The sequence below is a fragment of the Trichosurus vulpecula genome, chromosome 4 (assembly GCF_011100635.1).
Source record: "Trichosurus vulpecula isolate mTriVul1 chromosome 4, mTriVul1.pri, whole genome shotgun sequence".
Taxonomy (NCBI): Eukaryota; Metazoa; Chordata; class Mammalia; order Diprotodontia; family Phalangeridae; genus Trichosurus; species Trichosurus vulpecula.
Genome location: NC_050576.1, coordinates 105669000 through 105691418, shown reverse-complemented (window position 1 = coordinate 105691418; position 22419 = coordinate 105669000). Strand labels below are relative to the sequence as shown.

Sequence of the window (22419 nt, the reverse complement as noted above, 5' to 3'; positions counted from 1 at the left end):
CACTTAGGAAGGAATCAAACCCAGGTATCCTACTTCCAAGCCCAGTGCCCTTTTCTCTATCTCATCTCTATCACCTCCATTGTGATCCTTCGGTTCTGGGGCTGCTCAGCCTGCTACCTACTGGCCTTTCCACCATATCTAGGCTTTACTTTTGAGGCCTCAGAGGTAGACAGTGGAGTTTGGTGTGGCCCCATTAAGAACATAGGAAGGGCCCTGATTCTTTCTGTCCTCAGAGGTAGGGTGGAGGGGTCAGAGTTATGCTGAAATCCGGGGCCAGGAATGAGAGCGGATTCTTTGCTCGTTTCTGGATTTTTCAGCCTGTCCTGGACTGACCCTAGGGCAGGAAATCCTTTCAGCAAGGGTAGCAGGAAAAGTGGAGGCTCCGTCTTGGGGAGCTGTGTGGTCTGGTTCATGGGTGCAAGCAAGAGCCAGTCTGGGCTAAGAATTGTACCAAGGCCAGGACCCCAAATCACAGCAGGAACATCTTAAAGGAACCTGCTGTCTCTGGGATGTGTGAGCTTCAGAGTCTGGAGTCCTCTCCTCCCCACCCTCCTCAGGCATTCCTATAGAGCTCCCTGAAGGCACTGAACCCAAGATCTGGCCTGTGGCTGTAATTGGGAGTGGCCTAGGAAGGAAAAGGGGAGGGAGAAGGCTGCTACATTCTCTCTTCGGCCTCCCGGAACTGTAAATACTGGGTGGCGTGATAGATCTGGCAAGATTGCTCTTAAAGGTATGTGGGTGTGGCTTTTGGAGTCTCTGAAGCCTACCTTTCAGTACTTCCCTTGATGACACCTAAAATTCTCACCATTAGAGATTTATTCCTTTGGATCAAATATTTCCCTCTCCTGGCTTTTCTGTTAAAATTTAAATACCTCTGGGAGAGGTAATGTGTTGTTTATACTATGAGTTCTACTTCTGCCGGTAAACTTGTGACCTTGTTCAAGTCACTTCTTTCTGGGTCTTAGCTTCCTCATCCCTAAAAGGGGAATAATAATATATACGCTACCTGTTTCACAGAGTTGCTATAAGAAAAGCCACTTGTGAACTTCAAAGTGTTCTGGAAATGTTTCTTACCTCAATGGGTACATTGTTTCAATGAAACAAACATTTGTTAAGCATCTACTACATACTTTGTATCCCCAGCACTTCACACATAGCAGGTGCTTTATAAATGTTTATTGACTGACTTGCTGATTGACTACGTGCTGGACCACTCTCCTTCCCAGGTCCCACTTCTCCTGAGGATCTATAAAATAAGGAGGTTGGGTGAGGCAGCGATCTCTAAAGTTCCTTCTAGTTCGTCAGAACTGTGATCTTTTATGGGAGGGGAGGGCAAAGAGAGAAGGGGTGGGGCTCTGCAAAGTAAACTCGGGAGACTCCAGAGTCTTGCCTAGAGCCTGCACTGGGGATTGGGCATTTATCCTGTGCAGAACTGTGTGTAGCTAGCCCAGCCTCCTGTCTCTCTGGCCTCTATCTTTGAGTTTCCTCTCCCTTCATTTGGCCCAACTCCCAGGGTGCTGAGAAGGAATCGCAGAGCCAAGGGATCAGGCCTCCCCTTTGGGTGGCTGCTTCACATCCTAGCTCCCCTCAAGGGACTCAGCTAGCTGCCTTTAAGGGGAAGGGTTTGGGGATTGCCCGGAACTGCAGCCTGAGAGCCGAGAGACCCAGGAGTCCACGGTCCTCAAGCCACATTTTCTCATCCTTCCTCACAGATGCTGGTGACTTTCCTGGGCCCTTTGCTCTGTTTATGCTAAGGCCTATGTTCCCAGGAATGTGGCATTTGTACTGCCTGGGTTATTTCCTCCTCTCTTAGAAGAATAGGTGAAGAGTCAGAGTGTGTGTGTGTGTTTGTGTGTGTGTGTGTGTGTGTATGTGTTTCCCCAGGGGACTCTCTGGCCTTGAAAAGAGAGAGGCTGAGGCAATAAAGTCAGGGGTGCTTCTGGCCCAGGCTGGGAGTGGGGAGTGGGGGCAGGGCTATGGCCAGCAGAGTGTTCCCACGGATGGATGGCTCGGCCATTTTCTGCTTGGGTTCCTTGGCCCCTCCTTACAGCGGAGCAGGTGGCCTGGCTTCCACACAGCCTGTCCCCGGCCTGCTGGCTCCATCCCCTTGAGCACCCAGCCCCTCCCCCCCTTTCCCACTACTTTATTGCCACCATATGGGGTGACTGCTGGCCCCTCCCTCTCACTTGCTGCCCTGCCTGCTGTGAGAGGATCATTTGGGGACCAATTCCCCAGGCCCTTCTCACCCCAGGGCTTTAATCCATCTGTGCATGGGGGGCTGGGGAGATGGGGAGGAGGGAAGAAGAAAAAGAGATGGGGCGGTGTGCTATGCCTCTTCCTAGTTCCCTCAGTCCTGCTCCCAGGGAGCGATATCCTACCAGCCCTGTCACCATATTGGAGCTCAGCAGCAAGAGTTGGGACTGGACAGAGCCCTGGTGACCAGGAGGGCCTGGTGTCCATCACAGCAGCCCGGCCTCAATGTGAGCTCCTTTCACCTCCTTGGCCCTTGGTTTGCCTGACCATGATCCATGGAGGGAGGTGGGGGGTGGGGTGAGGGGGAAGTCTTCCTTATGATGAAGAGAACAAGATCTTTGAAAGAGAGGGAGTAGAGCATCATTGCCACATAGATTATTAGAATTTAACGGATTGGAGGTGGGGAGTCAGAAGCTGACCCCAGACAAAGTCCTTACTTACTTCTGTGGATGTTTTCGTTATCCTCTACTCAGTAGAGAGCTTACATATTTCTTCTCTCTCTCCCTCCCTCTCTCTCTCTCTGCTTCTCTTGTCTTTCCTCTTCTCTGTCTCTTTGCCTCTCTCTGTCTCTCCCTCCTTTCCCCCCTCCCCCTCTCTCTCTTTCTCTCTTTTTTCCCTCTCTCTCCCTCTCTCTTCTCTCTCTCTCTCTCTCTCTCTCTCTCTCTCTCTCTCTCTCTCTCTCCCCTTTCTCTCTCCCTCTCTCTCTTTCTTCCCCCCTCCCCCCTCCCTTCCCCCCTTTCTTTTCTCTCTCTGTGTCCTCTTTCTCTTTCCCGCTTCTCTTCCTCCTTCCCTCTCTGTCTTCTATCTCTCTCTTTATCCTCTCTGTTCTCTCTCTTTCATTTCTTTCCCTTTCTCTGTCTTTTCTTTTCTCCTCTCTTATCTCTCTTTCCTCTCTTTCCTCTCCTCTTGTCCCTCCCTCCTCTCTATTTCTCTCCCCTTGTCTACCTTATCTTTTCATCCTCATCAGAGGTAGTAGTTAGGTGATGAAGTGAACAGAATGTTGGGCCTCAAGTCAGGAAGTCTTGACTTCAAACTTTAGACACTTGCCAGTCTAGGCAAGTCATTTAATCTCTTTCTGCTTCAGTTTCCTCCTCTGTAAAATGGGGATAATAATAGCACCTACCTTGAAGGTTGGTTATGAGGATCAAATGGTCCTCACATAAAGTGCTTAGGGCCGTCCCTGGCACATAGTAGGCTTTTAGTAAATGATTGCTTCCTTCCTTTCTGCTGCTTCTTTTTTTTTCTTTCTCTTCCCTCCCTTCTGTCTCCCCCTCCCAAACCCCACCAAAGGGCAGGATAGTAACTATGTTGAGTTTAAGCCTTACTTCATCAGCACCTTCCTCCCTGAAGGAAGAGATGTGTTAGCTTGAGATTGCAGCCCTGTGAGGAACCTAGGTATATAGGAGTTGGCCTGACACTGATTTTGGTGCCCTAAGTTTTCCATCTGATGAATCCTCAGGCAGAATACAGACATGGTGGCTACCAAGACTGTCACTCTTGTACAGCTCACAAAGGAAGGGTCATCTCACTCCTGCCCTGGGGAGCTAGATTGCTGAGAAAAGTTTGGGCAGGAGCTAGGAAAGCTTGATTTGAGGTGATGGTAAGAGTGGTGGGAAAGGGAGACAGGAAATCTGGAAGTTTGGCATTGTTGGGGAGATCGTTGAGTCCAATGATGAAGATTAGAGGGAAAGAGTATGGATGGATGTAGGGAGAAAGGCTTCTAATGGAGCTGGCCGTCTCCCTCTCCATGCCCATTTCACCACTGAATCCTTCTAACTCCCTGAAGGGCTTCACTCAGAGGTCTCATCCCTCCTGTGATTTATAGTGTCTCTGCAAATCTAGAATTTCTACATTTTTGGTGGGGTTTGAAAGGGACAAGAGGATAAAGAGAGAGATAGAGAGAAGACAGAGAGGGAAGGAGGCAGAGAAGAGGGGAAAGAGAAAGAGGACACACAGAGAGAAAACAAATGGGAGGGGAAGAAAGAGAGAGAGGGAAAGAGAGAAAGAGAAAGGGAGAGAAATGTGGTTCAAAATGAGAGGACACCCACTAAATCACTAGGCTGGAAGACAGACAGATCACAATAGGCAATACCTTCCTCACTGGCAGTTTCTCTCTCCTCTCACTGCCTTTCTTTCTGTCCTCTGAGGGCCCAAGGAGGTGGGGAGAGGGAAGGGGGTCAGTGTTTCTGGAAGGAACTATGGGCTTGACACCAGTGCAAAGCAGGGGTTGGGTTCTGAACATCAGGAGGTGTGGGTCAGACAGAAACCTGACGTAGCTGCATTGGGTCCTGGGAGACAGCCCAGGTTTAGAACTTTCTACTCCCTGCCAAGACTTCTCGTGTTTGCCAATGGTTCCATTCAGCAATCTGGTCCTGGCCTTAGATCTAAAGTATTGGCTGGAAGAGGGAGCTTTCCATTTCCACCCACCCTCACCCCTACTTCCCTTCATATTGCCTTATGTGCTTCTAATAGCTAACTAGTCCTTTCATTTCACAGTCTCAAAGGCAGGGATGGCCTAACTACCCCAAAGTTTTACTAGTTCAGGTTATGTATATGCAGATAATGAAACTAACCATATAGGTTGACAAATGGTAGCAGGTTTAGAAGAAAAGACACCTGGGTTCCATTGGATCATAAAGTAAATCCAGAGATGACTTGAGAAAAGAAAGTAGACATGAATGATATTTGTGGACAGTATCACTTAAGATCCTAGAAGTCATTTCTATTTTGCTAGACACTGGGAAGGTCTCTATTAATTAGACCATTCTGAAAACTAAAATGGAGAACATCTTATTTTATTAACAACTTTTTTTCCTTTGCACCAGTCACTCCCTAATATACTTTGCTCTAAAACCCTCCCTTATAACAAAGAAAAATAATTACGTAAAACCAGCAGACATTATGACCATAATTAATAGTGTATGTGATATTCTGCACCTGTAGCCTCCCGCACATCAGAGGACATATGGTCTCTGACATCTCGACATTACCCTCAACTTGCATTGGACCTGGAAAGAATATAGTTTTTAAGGGATATGAAGAACATTCCTAATCTAGGAAACAACCTCATTCTACAATAATGATTTAAAAAATTCATTAGGAAAATCACTAAGGGACAAAATCCCTGAAGCCTGCACTCTGTACGTGTGATCCTCCCTTTTTTTGTTTTTTTAACATGCTTTTCCAGATAGTCAGAGGATAGATCCAACTCCCCAGCAGTCTACATTCTCCCCTGGGGGTGGGAGGGAGATAGAATTAACATTCTGTATCTTCAGCTGGTTGGTGGAAAAGAAGAGCCAGATAGATTTTTGGTCTTATCGTCATAAAGAGGACGACTCTAATATCACAATCTGTTTAGCAGTACATCAATCTCTTCCAGCCCTGATGATGGTAATAACAACCCCACATTCCATAGAGTTCGAAGGTTTACAGAGCATTTTTCAAACAACAGCTAGTAGTACAAGTATTACTGTGTCAATTTTTAGAGATGATCCTGAGGGGGTCAGTGACTTACCCAATGTCATATAGCCAGGACTTGAACCCAGACTATTTTGATCTTAAGTACACCTCTCTTTCCATTATATCATGATGTCTCTCTGATATGATCCCAACTGGGAGGGTTACTTGAAGACTCCTTCTTTCCCTGGCACAAGGACGTTGGTATTGATATCAGCCATGTGGATCAGATAGCACTGTAAGGGTGGACCTACCCCTTCCCTTCCACCACGTCCCTCGGTACCATGGTGTACCTCTACCCTCTCCCTGTTTCCTCCACCTCCTCTCTTCTCTCACTTCACTCTTAAGTGCTAGCTGCTACATAGGTTGAGTTGGTGTCTGGTGATGCACAGATCTTGGCACCAACCCACTCAACCATGAACCTACCCTCAGTTTGTACCAGTTGGCTGCATTATAACTATGGGGCCCAGTTTCTGGGGCCCCTCCCTTCATCCTTTTATTGAGGCCGACCTAAGTCTGATAAATCTAATAGCCCTCCTGGGATCTCTGACTGCTTTAAATCACATTGGGCCCTCATTCGCATCCCTGCCTGGCTTCCTAACCCTGAAGAGCATGGTTTAAAATGGCCTCAAGATTCCTGTTCCCAGCCATGCTTTCTGACGTCTCTTCTCCACCTCCCCATCCCCCCACCCACCACCATTATCAGAGATTTGCTACCTGAGGTCTGGGTACTAGTTAATGTTATAACAGAAGATCAGTCATCTCTGGCCTGGTTGAAGGAGGAGCGGCAACTATGATGTGGCCCCCAAATCATGTACTACTGGCACCTACTTGTAGGATCCACAGATATGGCCCTTGGCCCTCCGGGGGTAAGGGAGAGTATCTATTGTCAGCTGATCCAAAGAGGCCTAAAGGTGGGGACCCTGGATGGCAAGGGCCAGAGATTGGCCTGAGCCATCCTGAGGAGCACAAGAGACTGATTCCTATAGCATTCATGCAACCCTTCTTCTAGAAAGAGAGAGCTTGGGGAGTGGGGTCTAGGTTCTTTGAGAGGGGTGGCTTCATTTTTTTCCCTCTCCAAGTTGCACAGGTTAGTTTTCCTGCTGCTTCCACTATACTGTCTATCCAACCCTCCCCATTGTCAAACCACTCCACTTACCTTCTTTCCATACCCCTCTTTCAACTCCAGAGAAGGCTTGGCTGAGGAGCAGCTACTGGTGTGGCCTAAGGGCAGGAGATCTGTCATTTGGTTGGGCTTAGAGCCCTGTGGCTGCCGTGGTTCTGTTGACCTGGCCCAGAGTCAGGGGGTATTGGTTAGAGTGGGATAGACTTGTCTCTCCTCCGTCTGAATTCCAGGCTGGGAGGAAGCCTGTGGGGAAAGCCTCATCTGCTTGCTTGCTTCTCCATGTATTCTCCCTATGCCCCCCCAAGTTCACCCTGGTTGGGGGGCTGGGGAAGGGCATGTCAGACAAGGTCACTGGAAGCCTGAAACTTCTTCCTGTGTCTATATTGTAGGGAGAATGGAGAATGGTAGGGTGGGAAGACAGAAGAGGGGCAGCATTTGGAGATTTCTTTGTATTGCTCCTGTGGCATGGGGGGATGTAATCTGGGCAGGGGAGGTGGGTAGGAGGAGCTGTCAGACAACAGCTGAATGAAGTGGTGGCATCAATACTCCCAGACCATGGCAACAGGTCTACTCTAACCTAGATCAGACTGACTTAGACACAGGAAGAGCAAAGTGAGTGGTGAACGTGAGCAGTCTGAGTATCTGTAGGCGGAGAGGCTGATTGAGACTGGGAGAAGCAGTTTGGAGGCTATTGCCTTCAGAATTGGGCCCAGAGTCTTCTTCCATTCATGTTTTCATTGTGGTGAGTAGGATTGTTCATGGGTGTTTGTGTGCATCTGGGATTATGGCTTGGTCAGCCTCAGAGCCCACCCAGCATGCCCTAGATTGATGTTGAAGCTGTGATCAGACCTAACCCAGAGCTGTCAATGTGATTTCTACTGACTACACTTACTCTTAACTCTCTGTCATTATAGAAAGGTGGCCATTGGAATAAGACCAGTTTTTCCTGAACTCTTTGCTCAGAGTTCTCTGTGGGAAGGGGATGGATGGGTTGGATCCTGTTATCAGAATAGGATGGACTCTTGATTTGTAATGTTTTTTTTTTAATATGGCTGTTGATAGCTTGGACTTCTATAGAACTGCCTGTTCATATCTTTTGGCCGTTTATCTATTGGGCAATGTCTCATGTTCTCGTGTATTTCAAATAGTTCTTTATATATCTTGAATATCAGACCTTTGTCAGAGAAATTTGCTGTGAAGATTTTTTTCTCAGTCACCTGTTTCCCTTTTTAACTTTAATGGCATTGATTTTGTTTGTGCAAAAACATTTTATAATGTGTCCGTGTTATCTCTTGTAACCCTCTAGAGCCCTTGTTGGGTTATGACTACCCCCCTATCCACAGTTTCAAAAGGTACCTCCTTCTTTACTCCTCTAATTTGTTTATGATATGATCTTTTATATCCAAGTCATGTAGGAAGAGAGCTTGAGAGATCATCTTCTTCATCACTCTATATCTAATTAAAAGTATCTCAACCTAGATCACACAGTGGATAAAGCACTGGCCCTGGAGTCAGGAGTGCCTGAATTCAAATCCTGCCTTAGACTAGCTGTGTGACTCTTGGCAAGCCATTTAACCCCAATTGCTTCCAAAAAACAAAAATAAAAAACTATCCCAACCAAGTGAAACCCTGACCTGTGTTTAAGAGCTTCCCCTTCCTTCCACTCACAAAAAAGGGGAGACCATAAGAAAATATTCCTGACAGAAACTGGGAGCTGTTTCTGAAGCTGAGCCTAGACATCCCTTAATCTATGAAGTTTTCTCTTGTTGCCACAAGACTGTACTTGACCTTGGAGGAAAATTTTGAAAGTTTCTAGATGGTTAGGGGATGCAGAGTTTAGAGTACTGGCAATATAATCAGGAAGACCTGAGCTCAACTTTGGCCTCTGATACCTACTAGCTGTGTGACCCTGGATAAGTCTTCATCGGCCTTAGTTTCTTCTTCCGTAAAATGGGAATAATTATAGCCATGACCTCCCAAGGTTGTTGAAAGGATCAGATGAATCACTGTATCGCTTTATTCAAGTGTCTTCAGTTTCTCTATCCCTTAATTCAATTGAGATCTGATCAAGGTTAAAAAAGGCTTTCTAAAGAATTGTGTATATAGGTGACTTGTATGTGGTTTTTCAAAGTTGGCAATACCAGGGGTGGGGAACCTGTGATCTCGAGGCCACATGTGACCTTCTAGGTCCTCGGGTTTGGCCTTTTTACCGAGTCCCAAGTTTTACGGAAAAATCCTTTTATTAAGGGAATTTATTCTGTGAAGTTTGGATTCAGTCAAAGGGCCTCACTTGGGGACTTTGTGGCCTTGAGGCAGCAGGTTTCCCACCCCTGGGCAAAACACCACATGCCCAACTCAGTGTCACTGTAGTACAAGTATTATTGTCTTGTTCTTCAGAGGAGGGAACTGACGTTGAGAAAGGCAAAATCACTTGCCTGGGTTTTCTTTTGCTAACTAAGAGATGCATAAAACTCTTTAGTTATCTAGACATAGGAGGAAGAGTATTCTTTTACCGAATAACATCTGATCCTCTATCAATCAACGAGCATTTATTGAGGATTCTTCTCTGTGCCAGGAACTGTTGTTGCTAGGCACTGGGGAGACAGTCAAAAAATAACAATGGTTCTTTCCTTCAAAGAACTTAAATTCTACCCAAGGAAGCAGCATTTACCTATGTAAGTAAAAGCACATACAAGTAAAAACAAACTAATTTCAAGAAATAGGGCAGTGATCACCCTGGGCTAGGAGCCTTTGGTGTGGGTAAGTCTGGTTCTTCAAGTAGGTGAAGCATAAGCCTACTTTATCTCTAGCTAAGGGTAATCTCAGCCTAACCTTAGCTAATGACACTTAGTTTTAAATGGTTGGGCCAATTTAGGACCCTGGAGTGAGTCATCTCCAGGACTTCATACTCGATATCATTCTCCGGGTATCAAAACTGTGTTCCCTTTGGCTTCTTGTATTTGGTTCCTACCACCTTGAAATTTTGACATCCTCATAGTACTTTAAATAATACAGTAATAAAGTAATACAGGTGAAATACAATGGACTTTGCTGGTACCATTCTACTGAGGTTAGAACCCACATCCTTCCTTTCTGTTAACTATCAGTAAACTACAAATACGTAAAGTAACTTGTACTGTCATCACACGACTGAATGCCTTTGCTTAGCTATTTTTAAGAAAATGTACTTTATGGAGAGCCTGTGTTTATTTAGCACAGTGCCTGGCACAGAGTATGTGCTATATAAATGTTTGTACACTGAATGACCCTTCTCAGTGCCTAACATTTATTACTGTCAGGTTTCAAGTGCTAACTGAAATCCTTTCTTGCTCCAGCAAAAGTCCATTTCCTCAGTGGAAATGAAGAACATTGGGATTTAGATTGTATTCCTGGCTGCACTTCTTATCCTGGAGATTTCTCACATTGGTGTTTGGCTAAGCTTACCCTAAGAATCTTACATTTGAGGTGATCCCAGTCCAGGCTAGTACAGGAAAGCAGTCTGCCCTCCTTGAAGGCTCAGGTCCGCTCTCCAAGGTCATAGATTAATAAACTTATTAAATGAATGTTTATTGACCACTAGTTCTGCACTGGGCACTGGCATTTACTCCCAAGTAGCCAGACTATCAGGTTTACATTGACAGGGCTGATGCAGTGTAGGGCTTCTTTGTAGGATTTTGGCTCACCTCTCCTCAAACTGAGTAACTGTCTTGTATTTGGAAAGAACCCTTTCTATCCTCAGCAGAGGAGTAAGCAAATGTGAAGGGAGTGAGAACTGGAGAAGCCAGGGGAGATGAGGGTGGGGTCCTGCCAGAAGAGCTGGCATATATAGGCTTTTGAGTATCAGCACTGGCACACTGGGTCAGCCCTAAGGTCCACGAGGGGGTTTTGTGGGGTAGTGGGAAGAACAAGGAACTTGGAATCAGAAGACCTAGATTTGAGTCTCAACTTTGCTGCTTATTAACAATTCAATTCACTTCAACAAACACTTACTAAGTGTCTACTATGTACAAGCCAGGGAGAAGAAATTATTATTAGGGGGAATTCCAAAAGAGCTAAGAGGGAATGAGATTAAGGGCATGAGTAGGACTGGACCTTCTCCTTGTGAAGGTCTCCTCATCCTTTGAGACTGCATCCAATGAAGAAACAGTGGAGAGGTGAAGGAGCTGATGATGGGTGGCATCAATCCCCTCAGTAAGATAGGAAATATAGTCATCTGGTGGGAGAGAGGTGAGGTGAGGGTGGAGCTTGAGAGGGAAGAAGGCTTGGGACAACTTTGGTGGGAAATTTCATAGGGAGTTAATCAAAGGTGAATTAAATGATTACTGTGCAATGGTGAGGTCCCAGATGAGGCAGGTAACACAAATTTGTATCAGACCTGGTCTGCATGGCTTTGTGAATCCTTCCAGCAACCTTCAGATATTTAGAAGTAGAGGATGCTAGAAGAGAGAGATGGTAGAGGTAGTTCAGAATTGAAGGTCAGTGGGATGTAAATGAATATTGGGCAAAGGGCCAGTGGATTCAAGGTGAATGGTGGTTGACTGTAAGGTCAACATTGAAGGGTGTAAAGTGAGATGAGAGTTTATGGAATAGAAGAATGAGGGAAGATTGCAGGAGGAGTGAGGCAGTGGAGAGGTGGGAGGACAGAGGATTAAAATCAGAAATCAAGATATTAGAGGTAAAAGGGTGTTATAAGAGTCTTCCTGGAGGGGTGACTGAGGTAGAGTAGAGGGAACACTATCAGTCACGATATTAAAACTGCCAAAGATGAGAGCCAAGGTTGGGATGAAAAGAACTGTGAACTACTAAGTCTCCCAGAACTTCAATTACCAGTAAAATGGGATAATAATATATGTACTCCCCATTTGTATCCCACAAGGTAGACCCTCCAACCACTCTATCTCATAGAGTTTTGGTGAAGAAATTACATTATATTTGCATGTGTATATTATGTATAGTATATATCATAGCATCACAGATTTAAAGCTGGAAAAGACCTTACAGGTCATCTAGTCCAATCTTCTCATTTTACAAATGAAAATGTGGGACCCAAAGAATTTAAGTGACTTGTCCAAGATCACTCAGCTCATGAGGTCTGATGTACATTTAAACCCAAGTGTCCTGATTCAAAGTTCACTATACCATGATGCCTCCATATAACAAACGCCAAATAAATGCTAACCATTAATAGAGGTATTTTGTTTCCACTGAGGCATCAGAGCACAGGTTGTGGGAGGATGTGGTTGTTCTTCATGTCAACCTTAAATATCTTTTATAAAGAACTTGAGGGTTTGCAAAGCACTTCTCATCACTCCAGGACATAGATAGTATGAGTATTATTATCCTCGTTTTACTAATTGAGAAACTGAAACTGAGAAAACTCAAGTTGACTTGCCCAAGGTCACACTTATAGTATGTGTCAGAGCAGGAACCCAAATTCAGATCTTCTGATCTTAAGTCTATTGCTCCTCCTGGGTGTCCTGTGAAGCCTTAACTTCCATCTAATAACTCATTGAGCCAATGGATCTGTCAGCCATGGATTTACCCAATCTGTGTTTCAGACATGTACCAAGTCCAGGGGCAGGAGATGAAAGGAGTAACACATTTCATATGTTTATTCCCTGTTGGGTAAAGCATTACAGTGAAAGGCAATAAGCACTTATTAAGCTCCTACTTTATGTAAGGCACTATGTAAGGTGCTAGGGATACAAAGATGAAATTGAAACTGTCTCTGCTCTGAGGTAATTTACATTCTCCTGAACTCTAACGAACAACGAGTTGGAGCCTGCATTCTCCTGAACAATAGCGGATGGCAGGTTGGAGCCTGCATTCTCGTGAACTCTAATGAGTGGCAAGCATTTTCTTGAACTCCAGTATGTGGCTAGATAATCTATGAGTCCATTTCAACTCAGAGATTCTGTGATCCTGGGAATAATTTTCCATGACAAGTACTAGAAGACAAGACTAACTTTTTTTTTCCAGATGTATGTACACATACCCCTACTATATTTTAAGGTTATGACACGTTTGATCAAGTTTTCTATTATATGTCATTGTTGGGAGAGTTGACCCATTTTATATTGAAATCCATATAAAAATTAGCCCTCTTACAGTAAGATTGTATTATACTTACTTTAATTTGCATTAAATTACCTCTTTGCAACATCAAGGGTGTCCCCAGGTCTAGTGTTCTGAGATTTGGTGAATGAATCCATGTTAATTTTTTCTATATCCCCATGATTATTAACACCTCAATCATATTCCCTCTCATCCTTTGTCTTTTTGGAAGGAAGAGTTCTAATCTTTATAGTTGTCTCTCTTAGTAGATGGTAGGAGCTATCTCTTCTTGGGGTGTATCCCTTTAAGGTTTGCATAGTGCTTTACAAACATTTCATTTGATCCTCACTATAGCTCTGGAAGGTTGGCATTATTATTATCTTGTTTTAGAGTTAAGGAATTCAGTGACTTACCCAGGTTCACACAGCTAGCAAGTGTCTAAGGCAGGATTTAAACTCAAGTTTTCCTGACTTCAGGTCCAGTGCCCTATCCATTGTGCCATCTAGTTGCCATGTGTGTATGTGATGGTGTACATGTGTGTTTGTGTGATGGGATGGAGAATCAGAGGTCTCTTTCCCTGACTGGCTTAGTCTCAAGCATTGAGGAAACAGAGACTGGATCTGTCAAATTCTCTTTATATAGCAATTAATGTGCAGTTAAGTCATCATAACAAGCTTCCTGATGATTGACTGGAGTCTTTGTGTTTTCCTCCTGACAGGTGCCTGGGCACCATGCCACAATCCTTTAGCCCTGACGTTGGCAGGAAGTAACAGACCCACTTACCTGTTCTCCATCTAGCTCCATCATGTCTTCAACCCAAGGAAATGGGGAGCACTGGAAGTCCCTGGAGTCTGTGGGCATTAGCCGAAAGGAGCTGGCAATGGCTGAGGCTCTTCAGATGGAGTATGATGCCCTGTCCCGGCTGCGGCATGATAAAGAGGAGAACCAGCGGGCCAAACAGAACATGGACTCCTCTCTTATCAGCTGGGACGGTCCTGTCCTGGACTTCTATGGCAAGCCAGTGGGTGGGAGGAACGACCTTAAACTTCTTCGAGGGCTCTCGGGTTCAGATCCCACCCTCAACTACAACTCCTTCTCCCCACATGATGGAGCCCCTAACCACTCTACCTCCGAGGGCCTCCAGCCGGGACCAGATCCTTGGCTGAAGGGCCCTTTCTCTGGAGACTATCTCTATATTTTTGATGGTTCAGATGGAGGACTTTCTCTGCCCCCAAGGCCAGAGGACAGGAATAGCTCCCCCAAGAAGCTGTCCCCACCCCCGATTCCTCCTCGGGTTTCTATCTGGGATACTCCTCCCCAGCCTCCCAGCAAAACCTATTCCCTTTCTCCTAAGCCTTCCGAACCCAATGACATAAACACTTTTTCCTCAAACCAGCAACCCCCCAGCAAGCTACTGGGTCGCCGAATCCTAGAAGAAGAAGAAGAACCCGGGAGTGGGGGCCAGGGAAACCTCCTGGGGTCTGTGGACTATGACAGCATCAATGACGCAATAACTCGCCTCAACCTGAAATCTACCTATGACTCTGAGCTGCTTCAGGATCCCAAGAGGGGCTGGAAAGAGGGCCGAGGGCTCCTGGGATTCGGCAAGGACACCCCTGGGAAGCCTGTAGCTCGGAGCAAGACCATGCCCCCTCAAGTCCCTCCCCGCACGTATGCCTTACGTTATGCCAACCGAAAGAACACGGCACCTGGTAAAAACCGTAGGATTTCTGCTGATCCGGTGAGAATCTCCCCTATACTCTTCCTTTTTCTCTCTTCCTCTCTCCATCTCTCTCCTTCTTTCTCCCTTCCCTACTGTCTTCCATAGGCTTAGGATGTCCCCATCTCCAGTGTCCTGAATCTCAAGCTTATAGGTTCTGGTCCCTAAGCACTAATGTAGAAGAATTAAATATGGGTGGGATGACATGGAGTTGAAGATGTTGGCATGACTGGAAGAGGAAGATGGGGAAGAGTAGAATACAGCCACAGTCCCTGCCTAGGGCAGAGCTAGGGCCATCTTGGCCAAGAAGGAGTTAAACATCCCGCGGGTTCTTGTCCCAAACACTGCCTCAGACTGATAGTGTGACTTAGCAAATCATCTCACCTCAGCTTCCTCATCTATAAATGGGGATAATAAACATAATTATAATAAAAACAATAATAACCAGCATTTATATCACACTTTCCTAATTATGAAGCACTTTCCGTACAACTCTGTAAGGAAAATAATAATATTTCCCTTGTTGGCTGTACAGGTTTGTTGTATAGTTCTAATAAGATCATGTGTCTGAAAGAATTTGGAAAAAGTAAAAAATTTTATATGAGCATAAGATAAAATGATTTGTCATCATCATTATTATTGGGTAGAGACTCTTAGACCAAGAGATAAGAATGATAGAGTTCTTTGTTTGAACTTGAGAGGACCTGAGTTCAAAGCCTGGCTCAGACATTTACTAGCTAGGTGACCCTAGGCAAGTCATTTACCCTCTTTGAAACTTTTTTCATCCTTTGGGATAATAATAGCACTTGCCCCATAGTTTTTTTTAGGGGGTGACATTCAAATCAGAGAATGTGTGTAAAGCCCTTTGCTGGTGTTAAAATTCTATGGAAATGTTAGCTGTGGCTATGAAGATGATTCCCCTAAGAAGGCATCCTCATCCTCATTATCCCTTGTGCAGATAATAGTACAGCAACTTTTTGTTGTGTCCAGAGCAGGTTGGTTCCTGATTCCAAACAAAAATGGCTGGGGTCACCTCTACAGGTAGGTAGGAATCTGGTTTCCTGTTGTAGGTTCCGTACTCTAGGGGCTTTCCGTTTGTCCTCATGAAGGACTTAGGCCATAGAATATGTCATGACTTGATGTTTCCTATAATTGCCTCTACCCCTCCTGCTGGTTCATCCCCATTGGGAGTCTGGGAGTCCCCCATGGATGACAGACTTGTCAAATAGCCTAGATTTCTCCCATGCTCTTTCCTTCAATTTTATCTTGATCACAAAGAGAATTGTACTCCTTGGTTAGGTACACTAAACTGCTCATCCCTCCCTATCTGGCAGTCAGGAACCATCCAAAATCTTATTATGAGGTCACTCTCCTGCCCTCAGGGGACACCCCTAGAAAAGTAAAACCTACTCTGCTCAACTCTAGAGCTGGGAGCTTTTTAAAGCCCCCTGATCAGAGAGGTGTGGCTGTTCCCGCTATTTTTAGGGGCTGGGTGATTTCTGCTCCTGGATCCTGCTTCCTCAGCTGGGTGAGCTAGGCCTGTTTGACAGCTCAGGCCATCCTGGCAAGGGGGTGTTACCTCCTGCCTCCCTCCCTCCCTCCCTCCGCGCCTGGCTCCAGTGTGTCACCAGAGCTGAAGGAGAGAGCTCCCAGTCTCCTTGAAGAGCCTAGGGCAGAGCTGCCAGCTCTTGCCTGGGGCAGGTTGGAATGCAGCCTCCGTCTTCCCTGCCTCCAGTCAGTTCAGGGGCTAAGCCTGATGGTAGAGGGCCTGCCAAAGACCCTCCAGTTCCACCTCCCCGGTTCCATCGGGCTTCCAGTCAGGGGCATTGTCCCTGTCCCAGGCCAGTAGAGCCAGTGATAGGAATGGCTGGCTCCAAATGTCAGCCGGGTGCCCCTGCTACCAGCCTCCGCCTCATAGGCTCCCCCAGTCAGCAGTGGGTGATGCCACCAGGGTCTGCCAGCCTAGCTAACGTAAGTGGGTTTTGTTGTTGTTGTTTTCCTTTGGTGCCAGTGAGTAGTTCTGAAAGGGCATGAAAATGGCCTTCAGCAGCCGCTCTGTTCTCTTGCTTTCTCTCCCTCTCTCTCTCCCTCCCTTCCTTCCTTTCTCTCTGGTGCTATTCTGTGGGCTAATTGCTGACAGTGGGGCTATTGTTTTGACTAGGACACATGCACAAACTTGGCAGAGCTGGGTCCTGGCACACCATGGGCTCCTGCTGTTGCCTCCCCCATCTCCCTCAGCCTGGGGAGTATGGGTAACAAGAGAGAGAGAGATCTCCTGGAGGAAGTGACCTGGGTATTACAATCAGGGACTCCTGCTGATTCTATAACCGCTCATCTCTCTGGGAGGGGAAGTAGAAAGAAAAGGCAGTGAGAATATCTTGTGTCAGGGGAAGTGAAAAAAATGAGGCATCAAGAATGCTCCCCTTGACCAGACTGTCCTAGCTGGAAGCTTGTTGCACAGTCAGTGTGATCGCAGGCTTTGGCCCAAGGCAAAGCCTTCTGGAAAGGTGCCATCTTGTACATCACCCTCCAATGGCACCCCCACCTCCACCCTACTCCATTTTCTGTCCTAGGACTGTGCTATAGGGTATATTTTGAGCTTATTAACAACCTGCATCCTCTGTCACCTTAAGTCTGATGACAGCTGTGTGGTGGGGGCATAGGCTCTGGTCCTCTAACCCCCTCCTTTCTCCCCACCCTACCCTCCTTGCCATTCTTGGTGTTGAAGCAGGAATTAGGAAGAGGCTCAGCTGAGGTGAGAGAGACTTGGAACCAGAGAACTCAGGACTTGGAGAGGAGCCAGAGGTTTCCACTTGGTTCACTTCAGCCCTGAACAGCTGTTTTTTGCTTTCTTCCCCAAATAGTATCTACCAAAAAAAAACAAAAAAAAAAACTGCATGTGTGTCTGAGTCAGTGATCCATGAATTCTAGGTTTCAGTACTGTATTTATAAGGGACTATTCTGCCCTTTGCTGGCTTTTATCTAGGGTCTGGAGTCTTCAAAGTAGGTTTAGGTGGATATCCAGTTGCCTGAGGTGGGTGTGATTCATTTGTCCAGGGATCATCAAGTGGTCAAATGGATGCTGTGTCCCGCTCCTACCCCAACCCTAGCAATGCCTCCCAGTAACAGCACTCAGGAAGCCGAGCCTGGCAGCCTTGGGTCATGGGAGTCTCCCTATCCTACTGTGGCCAGCCAGGTAACTCTGTAGATGAAGCTTTGGACTAAGAATTAGGGCGATCAAAGCTCAAACTCCGCCTCAGAGTCCCTCTGTGACTCTAGGCAAGTTGTTCCTCCTCTCTCTGACTGTTTCCTCATCTGTAAATTGGGGATAATAGTAGCACCTACCTTACAGGGTTATTGTGGGAATCAAAATGAGAAAATGCCTTGCAATCCTGAAGAGGTTATATAAATGCTGTTATCACTATTATCTAAGCCTGCCACTTTTGAACCCAAACTGGGCAGGTAATTTGTCCATTCTGCCTCCCCAAAGCTTACATCCTTTATTGTCCATTCAATTTGTTCTGTAATAGGGTCTGGACCAATGTTGAGGCTATTTGATTTTCTTGGGCCCATTATCAGAAAGAGAAGATCCCAGAGTGTAAATGGTGCGGGAATGGGAGGGAGAGGGGAAACACAAAGATAAACAGGCCATTAAATTCAGGCAATCTTTCCCCGAGGTGACCCCCCGTCCCCGGTCTAACGCCAATGGCTATGAGCTGTTTGAAGTCTCAGAGGAGAGGGATGAAGAAGTCGCTGCGTTTTGCCACATGCTGGATGTGTAAGAGCGCAAGGATGGGGTCAGGGATGGGGTTTGGTGGGGGAGGTGTGATGGAAATGGTGGGCCACCCGTATCCAGATCTCCCCTGAGATCCCAATCCACAGAATAGGCATTTCAGACCATGAAGTTGAAGACACTGTCCTATCTTAAAAGACAATATGGACTATTAGGTGGCGCTGTGCATGGAACACTAGCCCTGAAGTCTGGAGGAACTGAGTTCAAATCTGGGCTCAGACACTGACTTAGCTGTGTAACCCTGGGCAAGTTACTTAACTCCAATCGCCCAAAATTAAAAAAAAAAACGAATAGTCACACTATGAAGGCCCTTTTCTGGCATGATCTCTAATGGCATTTGGGGGACAGATGCACAACTATGGAGTTGAAGGTGAGAGTACTGAATCCTCAAGTAATATATGCTCACACAGATTTGATGTAGAAAAAGAAAGCCTCTAATAATCTATCAAACAACAAGCGTTTTATTAAGGCCTTCCCACGGACCAGGCATTTGTGCTTGATGCTAGGGAGATGAAGACAAAAATCAGTTTCTATCCTCAAACAGCCTACATTTTAATGAGAGGAACAACATGTCCATCCATGACATCACAGAAGACATACAAAGGTTAGATGGAAGGCAGGCTTACAAAGGAAGCATTAGCAGCTGGGGAGATTGAATCTCAAAGGAAGCTAACAACTTCACAAAGGGCAGCAGCTCGTGTTTGTATAGACTTTCTCCTCTTCTATGAAAAGCAGAATAGTGTGGTGGATTGGGTGCTGACCTCTGAGGGAGACATGGATTCAAGTCCTGCCTCTGACACAGATGGGCAAATCACCTTATATCTCAGTGTTCTAAGCAATTCTCTAAGACTATGAGTCAAGGTGGTGCTTTGCTATATTGTTGGAGGGAATTTCCCTACCCTGTATCAGTGAAATCACAGAAGTAGTTCCTATCCATTTTCTGGTTGTATCCGTAATTCTATATATTTTTCCTCCTTGTCAATCCTTAGATGCTTATGCAAAGCAGGTTTGAAAAACCCTGGCTTAGGTAACCTGAGAATGTGAGTGCCTATTAGGTTCCTGCAGTCTAGGGTCCCGATAATTATGCTGGGGAGTGGTGGGTATTATTTTGTGTGTGTGTATTGGGGCAGGGGGAATACCCAACCCACAGCTTTGTGTCCTGAGATATTGTTACAGAGAAAGGTACTTCCTCTTCCCTTTCGTCTCTAGCCTTAGGTCTGGCTCTAACATCCAGGACTATTCCCTCACTGGCTACGTCTGGAGTGCTGTCAACCCGAGTCCGGAGCACCTTGGTGCTGGGGTGAGCCTCAAGGTGACCGTGGTGTGTGAAGGCTTACGGGAGCCACTCACCTTCACCTGTGATTGTAAGTCAATCATTTGATGGCCGTGACCTCCAGTTAGGGTGTCAGACGGGTTTGGCAGGTCCTCGTGATTCTAGGTGATCCTGATGATCTGAAGAGGAGCCTTGAGGTGCGGGTATAGAAATAAGGAGCTGAAGCTGCTTGGGGTGAGATGGCTGATGGAAGGAGGAGGGGAAGGAGAGATAAGAATCTAGAGGGAGAGAATCCTAGGCCAGCTTGCTGAAGCTTTTCTTCCCTCTCACCCACTTCTTATCAGAGTGCACCCCTGGCCTTGCCTCAGTGAGGCATTTTGCTAGGGTAGAAAAAGAGGGTGTAAAGACCAACCACAATTTAGGAGGACTCATGATGAAACATGCTGCCCACCTCCTGACAGGAAGGTCATGGACTCTGCAGACTGAGACTTCCTACTGTGGAAATTTGTTTTGGTTGACTATGCATGTTTATAAGGTGGTTTCTGGGTTCAGAATTCAGAAAAGAATTGGGTAGGGTCAGAAGAAAAGAAGGCAGATTTTCATTGATTTGGGGGAAAAAGATTTAATTAAAAAGAAAAGAAAAGGTCACTGGCTTTAGAACAAGGAATAGAATTTAGAAGAAATTTAGACTGAGAGGAATCATGGACCTCAGAGGTCATCTAGTCCAGCCCCCTTATTTTACAGATGAGGAAACTGAGGCCCAAGGAAGTTAAGGGGCTTGTCCAAGGTCAAAAAGGTAGTTAGGTTTGAGTCCCCAACAGGACTCTACAACCTGGTCACTCAGCAGAGAGCTGGAGCATTAAGCTAGGCAATCTGGGTTCAGGTTCTGGTCTTGCCTCTAAAATAGCTGGGTGACTTTGTGCAGGTAATTGGATTGCTACAGGCCTCAGTTTCCTCTTCTTTAAAAAACAAGGCTGGCCCAGATAACCTCTAAAATTCCTTCTATCTATGAACTCTATGATTCTATGAGTTGAAAGGATCAGGTAAGGCAGCAGATATACAGTGGAAAAAACATTGACCTTGAAGTCAGGACAACTGGCTTCTGGTCCTAACTTGTACAGCATTTCCATTCATTGGATGTAATTTTCAAATAAATTAATTATTTATTTTTAATATTCTTTTTTCTAAATTTTGAGTTCCAAAATCTCTCCCTGCCCCCAGTCCCTCCCCTACCCACTGAGAAGGCAAACAATGTGATATCAGTTATACATGTGAAATCATGCAAAACATATTGCCATATTAGCCATTTGGCGAAAAAAAAAGTGAAAATATGATGCTTCAGTCTGCACTCAGAGTTCATTAGTTCTTTCTCTGGAAGTGGTTAGCATTTTTCATCATGAGGCCTTTGGAATTATCTTAGATCACTGTCTCGATCTGAGTAGTTAAGCCTTTCACCATTGATCATCGTAACAATATTGCTGTCACTGGGTACAATGTTCTCCTGGTTCTGCTCACATCACTTTGCATTAGTTCATATCTGGCTCGTCATTTCTTATAGGACAATAGTATTCCATCACAATCATATACCACGACTTGCTCAGCCATTCCCCAGTGGATGAACATCTTCATTGTATCACCTTAGGCAAAGCATTTCACTACCATGGGCAATTAATTCACCTGTTTAATGAGGAGGCTGGAATAGGTTATCTCTCAGGTCCATTCCAGTTGGGAAAATCTATAAGGGGCAGAACCAAAATCTGTTTGTTTCTTTTACTGGTTAGAAACAGGAGTGAATGAAAAGACATTTATTTCAATATTTACTATGTAGATATAATTTATTATGTAATTTACTATGTAAATGCCAACCTTTACCATAGTGCCCAGGATACCAATACAAAAAGAAGCTTACCTTCTAATAATGAAAGCCGGCACATCTAAGAGAGTAGTGGCCAGGAAGGGGTCTTTTGAATTGGGAAGATGGAGGTAGATGAGGTTGGCAGGACAGAAAACTGAAGACCCATGTGACCCTGTTCTGTTCTCCCCCATTCCCTTTAGGTTCCTCCACAGTGGACTTACTCATTTACCAGACGCTGTGCTACACACATGATGAGTTAAGGGATGTGGATGTGGGTGACTTTGTGCTCAAGCTGTGTGGGCTGGAAGAATTCCTTCAGAAGTGAGTGATCTATCTGCTTGGCTGAAGAAGGGGTCAGGGAATGTGGGTATGGGTCCATGGGGGAACTGGTTGGCAGAAAGTAGTCAAGGCAAGTGAGAAGTGACAGCTAGCTTCAGTTAATAAACATTTATTAAGTGACTACTGTGTTCCAGGCACTGTGCTAAGGGCTTCCCCATTCTCCAGGCCCTTTGAGCCACGTCTCACTCACTGCAGGATCTCTGGCCTCAGGCAGAGCTGGCTGGATGTGTTGGCAAAATCTGAAGGAACTGGAAACCTGGGCTGGGCAAATATTAAGCCTTGTGTTCCCAAACCCATGGAAATAGAGAAGCAATGGGTGTGGTAACAACATCTCTTATTTGGGGATAAGAGACTCCTGCCCTGAATTGGCTATGGAGTCTTTGCAGCCAGGATTGAGGCCAAGGACTCCCGAGGGATTGGGTCTAAGTGTCTCTGTGGAATAGGGGAGGAAAATTTTCTTCTTTACATTACTATACTTCTCTTTCCACCCCCACAAAACTTCTCCTTCCCAGGTGACGCAACAGATAAAGTGTTGGACTTAAGAGTCAGA

At 45.7% G+C, this 22419-nt stretch overlaps 1 protein-coding gene across 2 annotated transcripts in view; it reads left to right on the top strand.

Annotated features, from left to right (window-relative positions):
• The window catches only part of PIK3C2B (phosphatidylinositol-4-phosphate 3-kinase catalytic subunit type 2 beta), a 77797-nt gene that overhangs the window by 9017 nt on the left and 46361 nt on the right, over positions 1–22419 (top strand). The window contains exons 3-6 of one of the 2 annotated variants that reach the window (XM_036756003.1): positions 13608–14630; positions 18287–18387; positions 19612–19766; positions 21731–21851. In XM_036756003.1, the coding sequence (XP_036611898.1) occupies positions 13695–14630; positions 18287–18387; positions 19612–19766; positions 21731–21851 (1313 nt within the window). In that variant the 5' untranslated portion in view covers positions 13608–13694. Of the gene's footprint in view, positions 1–13607; positions 14631–16463; positions 16581–18286; positions 18388–19611; positions 19767–21730; positions 21852–22419 lie in introns of those variants that run through there. The other variant, XM_036756004.1, reaches the window with a different exon arrangement.